Below are 12,033 nucleotides of genomic sequence, written 5' to 3'. Positions count from 1 at the left end.
GTCACACTATCGACTATCATTCGGTACCTTTGAAGTTTGAAACTTTGAATATGTGGCATGTATAAGCTAGTTTTAATGTGTTTGTTTTTTTGAATTTGTGTATACATAGCCATGCGAAAATGGCTTGAGTTGGTGTTAATGCTTGTGTGAATTTGGTTATGCTTTGAACTTATTTTGGAAGTGTGTTTTATGGTATATTTTATGTGATATATGGACTTAAAAACCGGTTTGAGTAATGTCAATGCAATTGATGAATGTGTTTTTGATTGTGGATTAGTTAGATAAGCTAAGTTATGAATATACCTGTAACAGCCCGATTTTGGGGCTAGATGGAACAGTGGTTTCGGGACCACAACAAGGAAAAATTTATTTTAAAATTATGACATGGGTTGCATTATGATAGAAAGGTTGCATGAAAATACTGATATGGTAAAATAAGGAAATAAAGTGATAAAAAGGGTAATTGAGTTATGTCAACATTGGAAAGTATATTTATGACATATTAATCCAAGAAAGGATTAAATTGCAAAAGTGAGAAAAGTTTTGTTACCCAAGAGTAAATACTCAAAAATTGAGGGGTTAAAGTGTAAATATAGAAAAGTTAAAGGACCAATAGTGTAAATATTTTAAGGGTGGAATAATCTAGAAACTAAGAAAAATGGATGGATTAGGACCAAATTGAAAAAGGTGAAGAAGTTTGAGGGGCTAAATCACAATTTTACCAAATTAAGTGATGACTCAAGGATGAAATTTTAAAAAATCATAAAGGACAAAATGGTCAATTAGAAGAGAGAGAAATCTAGAAGATAATGATGATGTTGGAGATATTTTATATTAATAAATAAATATTAGTTTATTAATATTTTAATTTGATTTTTTTAATGATATTATTTTATTATTATTAATTTATTTAGTATATATATGTGTGGAAAGAAGGATGAACAGCATCCATCCATTCCCACCATTTTTGCATGAATTAACGTGAGAAGAAGAGGGGAAGAAAGAAAGCTTGCTTTCTTTACAATTTGGTCCTTTCACCAAAAATCTACCATTTTCACTTAGAAATCAAAAAATTTCCACATACATCAAGAGATAAAGATAACAAGGAGACTATGGGAAGCTAGAATATCAAGTTAGATTCAAGAAATAGAAGCTGGAGGAGGGAGAAAATCAAGTTAAAGATTGAAATCAATGGCATAAGGTAAGAACATCAAGATTTTTATATACTTTTGAGTTTGATATTATTGAAAAAGTAGGAAATTAATGTTAAGGTAAAGTTTCATTATATAAGGTTCTATATTCTTGTTATGTTAGCAAATGGAAATAAGAGAAAGTGATGGAAAATATTGAAGAGAAAGGAAAGGAAAGTGTTATAAATTTAGTTAGCAACATTTTACACTAAAATAGTTTTGAAACAGCAGCAGTAGTCTGACTTTGAAAATCTACCAAAAATCGTATAAATTGAATTAGAGGATGAAAAAAATATGAAATTAAATCTTATTAAGTCTATTTTCTCATAAAATAAATTTTGTAAGCAATGGAATTGTAAATTATGAGATATAATAGGTTTTGTGAGATAAGGTCAGAATGATTTCGGGTTCCCCTGTACTGACTTTGGAAAATCATCAAAAATTGGAGAAAAATAATTAGAGGCTTAAATTTATATGTTTAAATCCTTACTGAGTATATTTTTAATAGAAACCAATGGTAACATCATCCGAATCCCGTAAGATGAGATGATTAATTTTTAGTGAAGAAGGGTCGAAACTGTCAGACAACAGAACAGGGATGACTTTAATGAATAAACTGTACTTATTTGATAAACTAAAAATTCTTAAAATTTTATGGTAAGAAGATATGTGAGTCTAGTTTCATATAAAATTAACGGATCTCAATTTGGAGTTCTTTAGCTCAAGATATAAATAATTTAGTGACTATGACTCAAGTGGACAGCTTTGAATGAATATAAATAAATGTGAAATTATAGATAATGTTACATATAAGCATGTTATATATATTAAGGATGTGGAATGGAGAGGAGGAGGAGGAAAATATATGATTATTCAACTAGCATGAGTTTTTATTAAAAATGACCAATTTATATGTTTCAGGGACTAAATTGAACAAAGGTGAAAATTTAAGGGTAAATTTGTAAAAATGTCAAAAAGTGACCAAATTGTATAAAATGAATTGTTTTATTATTTAAAGTAGTAAATTGAATAAAATTTTAATTTAGATCAAGATTGGGTGGAAATTCGAGAAAAATAGAAAAATTCTAAAATGTTCCTAAATTTTGGTATTTCTGCAATTTAGCCTGGTAAGTTCGTATGATCTATATTTTGTTTAATTTCAATTGAAGTGAATGCTATTTGGTAATGAATATTATATATATGTGTGTTTTATATTGGAACTGAATTATTATCGGTAATATGTATAGTTATTAGATGCTCTGAAATGATTATCGGAAGCTTGTTGGAGATATATCACATTATCCATTGGTTCTATCTGTAATTTTGGATGATTTGATTCTGGTTATTATGGCGTGTATAAGTTAATTTGGTTAACGTTAGCTCATTAATGTTTTGATTTTGATTGGTTATAAATATGAATGTTTAAAAATGAAATGTCTGAAAATTAATTAGTAAACTCCGGTAATGTCTCGTACCCTATTTCGGTGTCGAATACGGGTAAGGGTGTTACAATACCATTGCTTGTGTAATTGAATTTGTTGGTGTGGTTTATGGAGACAAAGAATGTTCATGAATTATAGTTGATTTGTTGGTTATTGAGTCAAGTATAATGTGTTTAGTTAATATGACTAATTGGTTATGAAATTGATATAAACTTTCTTTTTATATAATTATTTTGCTAGCCGAGTAGATGAAAAACAAATTGGTTTTATAAATGACATTTTGGCATGATGCATATAGCATATGCAATTTGACATGTTTTGATTCGGAAATGATATTTAGAAAATGACTAATGTTAGTCAGGTGAGTGTTGCATGAATTAGCTATAAATATGATTGAAATGCGGTCATATGGTAATGAATGATTTAGATTAATACACAAACGTGCATAACATGTGAATTGGTATGGTTATTAATTAGTAAATGGAATAGGATAGTATTAATTCGGTTATTGTGCATAGAAATGACTTTTGTTTTTAAGGTAATGTGCGCATAATAGGATAGCAATAAAAGTATGTTCAGTTATGCTGTAATGTTACTATGTCGCATATGTGAAGGTATATTAAGTAGTGTAATATGATTTGATTAGTTTTGATATGCACATGTGTAGAAGTTGTAATCATATATGCTTGAATGTATTAATGTATGTGCATGGAACTTTAGAGTAACAAGCTTTCTTATAATTTGATAAGTTGAATGCCATGAGTGAGATGTATGTATGGATTGAATAGTGGTGTTATAAACATGTGTAACATGAATTGTGGCAGGCTAGTTGATTCGAATATGTGATTAAAAAGTTGATATTAAAATGATTAAATTTTTGGAGCATAATTTGTATATGTGAAAGAGTTAAGTAAGCATGTTTTGATTTTGTTAGTTGTATGTTTAATTAGACCGAATCTGATTTATATGATTAAATTTGATGATTACTATTTGAAGTTTAAAATTTATTGTAAATGAGTTATTATAATTTTCTGCATGATCTGAATTGAATGATCGTAGTAAGTTGTATTTTGATCGGTAGTGTCTCGTAACCCTAATTTGGCAACGGATGTAGGTTAGGGGTGTTACAATTACAATCCAACTACATAATGCTGCTTAGTATTAATTAAACATTAGATAACCAATGAGCCAATATTTACTTCCATTTTACTTTGCGTGGAAAAACCATTAAGGACAATATATAAAGGGTATTAATGTAATTTGTGGATAATTTTATTAAACCAATATTCATAGTTCTGATCTCTTATACTTACCATACACATATCATTTTCTCAATATCATTTTAAATATTTAATCAACAAGAACACATAATTTCACATATTACTCATCATAATGCCATAGTGTTTAACATCATAGTTTCATTGTAAGGTCCATATGTATATACCTGGAAAATTTTCAAATTTACCAAAGTTCACCAAAACATAGTCAAACATATTTAAGGTATCATTTATCACTAAAAAATCAATAGACTTAATTACTCAATTAAATTCATGACAGGATGACAATTTATGACAAATATTACTTCATTCATTTCATTATACTTTCATAGTCTCAATCATATCTTATACATCTACCTATCTATCTTAACAATAAGTGTCATTATAGTCAACTAAATCTATCATGATACAATTTAATTCATTTTTATAATACAAATATATTAAGTCCATTTATACTTGATCACCAATTAATCATCCATGTCCACTGTTCAATAATGAACATTTAGTTTTTATTTATTTTTATTAAAAAGCATTACATGTAAATAACACACCCATCATTAGGAAACTGTCATCATTTTAAACATTATATTTTGATTCTTCCATGTTTGCACTCATTGAGGCATATCTATCAATTTCAAACTATCATTTATCACTAACATTATTATAAGATTAACTACTTAGTATATATATGTAAAGAAGGCGAATTACGCCAGCACAAATCTATTTCGCTATTCATCGTCCGTTTTGTCTTTGTCTCTCAATGTTTCGACCTTGTCGTTAGCTACATACGTTAATTTATTTTCAAGATAATATTAGTTCATATTCAATAAAAGCATAACCAACAATCAAGCATAATTGTACACCTTACAATTAAGTCCTTTTTAACATTAATGTTTGAAATGCACGTATGTCGTTATTTGCTCTATCAAACCAAAATTTGACTTCGTATTTATTCACTAGGGACCTCAAGCTATCAATCCATAGCGTTTATTTCTAGTAATTTTCATTCCTTACAATTTGCTTCCTATTAACACATAATTAGTTATAAACTTTAAACTTAAATCAAACTTAATTCAATAACTCCCACCATATTTCGAACATGTTCTTTACATATCTAAGTTTATTCGACCAAACATTTCATGATTTCAAGTTCAAACTCTAAGTGTTCTTTATCATGGGATCATCAACTAACTCACATAATAGCAAAAATCAAACAATGGATTGGTTAAACCAAGCTTTTAAGAAAATTTTCAAAGAACAAGCTTATTTACCTTAGAATAAATGGCTGGTCATGGGAGGATGAAAACCAATTCTTTTCTTCTTCTTTTCTTAGAGACGGCAATGGATGATAAAAATGATGAAAATTTTAGTTTTCCTCTCTCTCGCTTCAAGCTTTATATACATGTCATTAACATATAATTTAACCTTAATTAACTTTTAATTAATCTAATCAATGGCTAATATTTAATTACAAATCATTTGGTGCTTTTTAATGGCCATGATCACCTTAATAATTTAACCATAAAATAACCTTGGTCTAATAGCAATTTAGATCCACTTCTCAATTTGATCCTTATAATTTTCTGAATTAAATTACTTAATAAAAATATATTATAAATTCATACTTAACACAAATATCTCTCGATTAACAATTTCATTTATTGGGGTCTGTTTGTTTGCAAGTAAAATATTTTCCGTAAAATGATTTCTAGAAAATGTTTTACTTTTCTGTAAAATGATTTACTGAAAATATTTTCTGGTGTTTGGATGAATCTATGTAAAATATTTTCTGCTGTTTGGCAGATTTCCTGAAAATATTTTCCGGAAAAGTTGTTTTTACATTTATTACTATATATTAATAAATTTTTATATTTTAAATTGTTTTTACATATACTGCAATGATTTATATTTTAAATCAAATTAAATATATAATAATACTCAATTATTAAGCTACAATATTAACCGTCATAAATTGAAAACAACTAATATCAAATAAATTATTTGTAATTGTGTTAAAAAAATAAAAAAACAAGGATTGAATAATTATAAATTAGCTTCGAAACCACAATGAATACTAGAAATTAATAACATTATCCAAATGCATAATTAATAGTACACCACATAGTAACAACATTGTCCAAGTGCATAATATTACACCACATAAAAGTATCAATATCTTCAACCTTGAGAAAATTTTTGAAGCCAAAATTTTTTTATGCTTCTTACTTTTAACTAAAAAAGCTTTGGCCTCGGATTCATGACTCACTAGATAATCAAACACAGAACACAAGAAGTCATCATCAAATCCTTCTTCCTCCATCGACATCACTTGTTCGTAAAGCTGTGATGTCTTATCGGCAGTAAATTGTTCCAAAGCATTAGCAATTTTTCCAAGTTGTTCACCTACAAATTTAATTTGTTCATCAACGACACTGTCTTGAACACTTTTTCTTTTATGTTTGGATGTGCTAGATGAAGATACATTTGTTCTTACCTCTTCAGCCTCTTCATTGTCGCAGTCTACAGGCATTGAATCTTCATTACCATCATCCAAATCTATGTCAGCAAATGTTCTAGCAAAACTCTTTGTTGCCATATCTTTGCTAACAACCAAAGCCATTTCATCATAATGATCAATGCTTTTATTCAAAAATGGTTCATACTTCTTGTGTGCCTGTTGGATATTATACACAATTAGAATAACAAGTAAAAAACAATTGAAATATACTTAACATATATATACATATATTACCATCACTGCTGCATCATATGTCGCTCTATCACATGTGATCATTTTCATGTAATCATCCCATCCAAAACCACTTTCACCTTGAATTTTGCATATAATCTACCATTGGTTTTTTACAGTCCTCAAATGATTTTCCACATGCTTCGCATCGCATTGGACTTGGAATCTTTCAGAAATGGAGTCGACAACTCGATTAATAGAAACTACTTTGAAAGTATTAGAAGGCTTATTTCCTTTTCGGGCCTCCTCTGCTAGAATTTCAAGGAAAACATGTTCCATCGGTTTTGTCCACTTGAATTGCTTGGAGGTCCCTTCTTTGTTGCCCTTACCCATTCTACATTAAATAATTGTCATTATCAATCATTTCAATATCCAACAAGCTGAAAACATAAAAATAAATTCAATATCCAACAAGCTTAAAACATAATCAATATCTAACAAATTCAAGACATAATATCAAAATCCAACAAACTAAAATTTCAATATCATTATCCAACCAACATTTACAAAAAAAAACAATTTTAATACTAAAACATACATAACATAGAAACAATAACCCTAAGCCCTAAACCTACCTAATATTTCTAGCCGTATAATCAATCCACATAGTTAGTGCAATTTCATCTCTCTTAGCAGACCATTCTCTTACTTCTTGTCTTTCTTCTCGTTCCGTGAGAGTTGGTATTATCAAATCTGACTCAGACGCCTCGTATAATCCTTGATTAAGTAAATCACTAGGATCAACTCCCATTAAATGATTATGAAAGATACAACAAGCCAAAACTATATCTACTTGAGTTTGAAAATTCCAAAATGGTTCAGAATCTAATACACGAAACTGTTTCTTCAAAATCCCAAAAACACGTTCAACAGTGATTCGTAATGATGAATGACGAAGATTAAAGAGTTCCTTTGCATTTTCAGGCCCTTCAGCGCTAAACTCTTTTAAATGATATCGGACACCACGATATGGGGTAATATATCCATTTTGGATGCCATATCCAGTATCAGCAAGATAATATTTACCTACAATTTTACAATACATAATTAATACTAATAAACTATGAGCTTACTAGAACTATTTGCTATTTAATGATAAATATTACCTTCCGGAATTCTTAATCCTCCTGGGCGTGAAAGTGCATCACTTAAAATACGAGAATCATGTGCACTACCTTCCCAACCAGTTAGAACATAGGAAAATTTCAAATCAAATGTAATGGCAGCCAATACATTTTGTGTCGTCCCCCCTTTACGGCTACGAAATCTTCCTTGAGTGCTAAGTGGAATGGATGCACGAATATGAGTTCCATCTAATGCTCCAATACAATCTTTAAAATAAGGATAAAACCTTGGATTGTTTGTAATTTCACTTGGAGTTGACTCATCAGGTAATCTAATAACTAGTCTATACAATTTCAAAATAGCTCTCAATACAACCCTAAAGTAACGGTGAACTGCCTGAGTTGATCTATAATATCTAGATCCAATCACTCGAAACCTTACATTATGACCAATTATATGTAAAAATATAACTACTTGCTCCCTAATATTGACAGATTTAGATGATTGTAACAAATTATTCCTACTAAGAATATCACATAAATTAAAAAAGGCGATCGGTCTCATCCTTATCACATCAATACAATGCTGGTCACCACTATATAAAATGCTATTAATATAATTTTCTCTTTCATAATCTCGATTCACACGAGGGTGAGAAGCAATTTCTTTTCCTAGTTTCTAATTTTTTAATCCAAAGAGCCCCAAAAGCTAAAACTTAAGCCACAACTCCGATAATTGCCATTTGGTGTTGATTACGATCCATCTACACAAAATAATGCCACACAAATATATGATCACTACAAAAAAGAAGCAAGATTTTCATAAGATCACATAAAGTTACCATGACTAAAAGTGCATACATACGTATCAAGCTAATTATAATTGCATAATAATTTTTTGAAAGTACCACTTAAAATATATTGATCATAGTTAATACAATACTTCAATAAATGATTTGGTTAATACAATAATATTTGATAAGCATATGAAAATGAAAGCATGACAAATGAGTTTTCTTGTAGGAAATTGTGAAAGAATTGTAACTAATGTGTTGAATCATGAGTTTGATTGGTGCAAGATTTTGTTATATATTATTAGGTTATCTTTCATTTATAATTAATTAATTAATCCCTCATTATATATTTAATCAAGAATTTGAATGGGAAATTTGAATGGAATTCATTTAAAAATCAATATATTATTAGGTGCAATACTTTAATATTTAACATATTATTTATAAAAAATATACATTATGAGAAATTTGATTTAAGTATTATTTTTTATTGCAAAAACATTATTAAAAATAGTGATGCCTCTTTTTTAAAATATAAAAAATTAAATTATAAATTGCTATTAAGTGTGTTTTCTTTTTTTATTTCGAAATTTAAACAAAAAAATTTGACAATGTTATAATTTTTTTTATTTCTATTTTTTATAATTTTTTAAACTATAAATTGATTAATCTTTATAAAAAATAAATAATGTTTAAGTGCACTGCTATAATTGCTATAATCTCAAATGTCCAGCATGATTTTGTTTGCTCCATTTTCAGCATGAAAAAAGCAAATGCCTCCACTTACTCAAACCAACCTTTTTGGTTTTCTATGAAAAGTGTTATTTAACTATTTATAAAAATATCAACGAAAAGAACATTCCAAGACCTTTTTAATGTGCGTAAAACATCTGATTAACTGAAACCAAACTTTAGCATTCAAATGTTCAATGATAATCTTTCTCGAAAAACTGAAACAGATTGAACAAAGGAAGTTGGAAAAAGCCATGTGGGGATGGCAAACTCAAATTCCAGATCTACTATAAAATCATAAATGTCAGTTTCACCCTTCAAACACAAGCTAAAGAGCTCATTCTAATGAAATGGAGGCATCGATGTTACTTAAGGACCTTCCTTTGTAGCCAAACATGTTAGAAATCAAATGAACATTCATCACCCCTTTTCTCTATCATCAAATACTAACAGATCATTAAGTGCTAACAAATACTAACAAATACTAACAGATCAGTAAGTGCTAACCAGAGAAAGGCACATATGCCAATTCATACATTAATCATATATTGCTCACTTGACTAACATTAATCATTACTCATCATGTAATTTAGCCAATCAGTCCACATGCCAATTCCATATGCTATAAATCATGCCAAAATTACCAAAATTCATGACATAGGCACATATGTATTTACCTACCATCAACCAAATATAACAGCTCATCACTGCCATTTCCCAAATAATACGTAAACAAATTACAGTAAAAATGTAAATCAATAATAAACCATACCCAAACACATCCAACAACCATGCTTAATTCACTTGAACCAAATTATAACAACCACAAATGCATATTATACCAAATCATATATCAAGCACACCACAAACATATAACAACCAGAAATGTCATGCCATTGGCAGACAAGAATCAAGAAAGAAGACATCCCAAAAACGCTCAACACCAACCTCTTATGAAAATCTCAACCAAGGCCACTAACAGGAGTAAGAATGCTGAGGTAGAGGTTAGGATAGCAAGAACTATATAGCTGGAGGTTAAGCATAGAAAGAAATTAGAACCGTTAGGAGCAATAAAAAGCAAACTCAAATCATTAATGGATTGATTTTTATTTTTGAAATTACAATATATCAATACTTAACTAAATAATTACCTCAACTCTAATTTTTCATTGGAAAAATACTCTAACTCAAACAAACAAATTTACTTAGAATTCTCAATACTTATAATTCTCAATACTTGTATACCAGAGGTGAAGGTGAGCATGGCTACTACAAAGGCACAAATACCTTCACTAACCTTAGCCCATAATTTATTACCCTAAATTTGAAGTCAGGCCCATTTATTTCCTGCTTGCCAACCCGTTGCTATCAAACAAGGCAATTTGTGTTTTTTACTTAAAATACTCGACATGGATCTAAGCTACTAATCTCTAATGACAGGGGAAGCTATATATTGGGAAATAATAATATTGCAGACAGTACAAATTAGAACAAAATCTTGTGAGACTTATTACTCTGTTTAGGATGAAATCGAGGTATCATCTAGAAACCTGTTTTGCCATACAACAATACAAATCAATATACAGTTTGCAGGTAGGTTCAACAAGCTTGAGAATAGCAAGATATGAAATCAACACCTTGCATTACCCATTTTTTGTGCATAAAAACCTAAAACCCTTTTACAATCTAATCAATGTCAACAATGTAACTTATTACTGAACAATGCACTAACATTTTCTTATGAAATGAAACCAGACACAAGTTCTCATTTTACAGGTTGAAATTTCCCAGAAATAAAAATTGAAAATAAAACCATAAAAAATGAAATAATGTAAGGGATAAGGTTACCTGAAATTTCCCAGAGACCTGACAGAAATTGGGGTGGAGATAGCAAAAAAAAATGGTGGTCGGAAACTGAGAACGTTTGGATCGGTAATTTGGACGGATACGGAGAGGAGGGAACTGAAGAAATGAAAAACCACTGCGATAATCGATAGAGAGGAATGAAGGAATGAAAGAATGAAGGAGGAGAGTGGGGGTTACTGGAAAATCGATAAACACAAGAAGTTTTCTAATGGAAATGAAGGAATGAATGAAGGAGGCAATAGAGAGGAAAGCTTTGAAAATGTCTTAAGGAAATTGAAAGGGTAAGACATTTTCCCTAAAATGTAAGCCATTTTCCCGTGTTTTGGAGTTCATTTTCCAAATGGAAAATGTTTTCCGCCAAACAAATGCTAGAAAAGTTGGAAAACAATTTACGGAAAATCAATTCCGTCAATCAAACAGACCCTTGATTTATGAATTTTAGCTTCGAAACCGCATTTCTCAACACCGATTAAAAAACAGCTTATAGATATCATAGATTTGTTGCCAAAAGTTACATTCAAAAGGATGGATTTCTTTATAAAGAGACATTCTCAACAGTCTCTAAGGAAGACTCTTTAATAGTTATTATGACATTAGCGAACCATTATGATTTAGAGTTACACCAAATGGATATGAAAATCATTTATGGGTGTCAAAACCACCAAATATAAACTCCTACGATAAAAAAACACTATATAAAAATATAGAGCAGTATGGTCGAATCCATACTTCCATAAGGACTGTGTAACACCCCTAGCCCATATCCGTCGTCGGATTAGGGTTACGGAGCATTACCATAAAAATGAAACATTTAAACATAAATTCATTCATTATCATAAACATATCATAAGTCAATTATACATACACATTTCATCACTATATCAGGCCCTTGAGGCCCTAAAAATACCTTAGAAATGAT

At 29.5% G+C, this 12,033-nt stretch overlaps 1 protein-coding gene across 1 annotated transcript; it reads right to left on the bottom strand.

The window, feature by feature from the left end:
* Positions 1-6,234: 6,234 nt before the first annotated feature.
* LOC107915313 (uncharacterized) lies at positions 6,235-10,899 on the bottom strand. The gene is made up of 5 exons (XM_016844480.2): positions 10,886-10,899; positions 7,765-8,066; positions 7,234-7,684; positions 6,404-6,512; positions 6,235-6,312 (listed from the first exon to the last, which is right to left on the bottom strand). The coding sequence occupies exons 1-5, from the start codon at positions 10,897-10,899 to the stop codon at positions 6,235-6,237; spliced, it is 954 nt and encodes a 317-aa protein (XP_016699969.2).
* Positions 10,900-12,033: the final 1,134 nt, after the last annotated feature.

Source organism: Gossypium hirsutum, chromosome D10 (genome assembly GCF_007990345.1).
Source record: "Gossypium hirsutum isolate 1008001.06 chromosome D10, Gossypium_hirsutum_v2.1, whole genome shotgun sequence".
Classification (NCBI taxonomy): Eukaryota; Viridiplantae; Streptophyta; class Magnoliopsida; order Malvales; family Malvaceae; genus Gossypium; species Gossypium hirsutum.
This window is presented reverse-complemented; position numbering and strand designations above follow the sequence as displayed.

Excerpts from the sequence above, each read along its gene's own strand:
- LOC107915313 (XM_016844480.2), bottom strand. Across the intron at positions 6,513-7,233 it reads TATACGGCTAGAAATATTAG|CAAAGATATGGCAACAAAGA; the intron begins GTAGGTTTAGGG and ends TTTGGTTGTTAG. Across the intron at positions 6,313-6,403 it reads ACAATGAAGAGGCTGAAGAG|GTGAACAACTTGGAAAAATT; the intron begins GTAAGAACAAAT and ends TTAAATTTGTAG.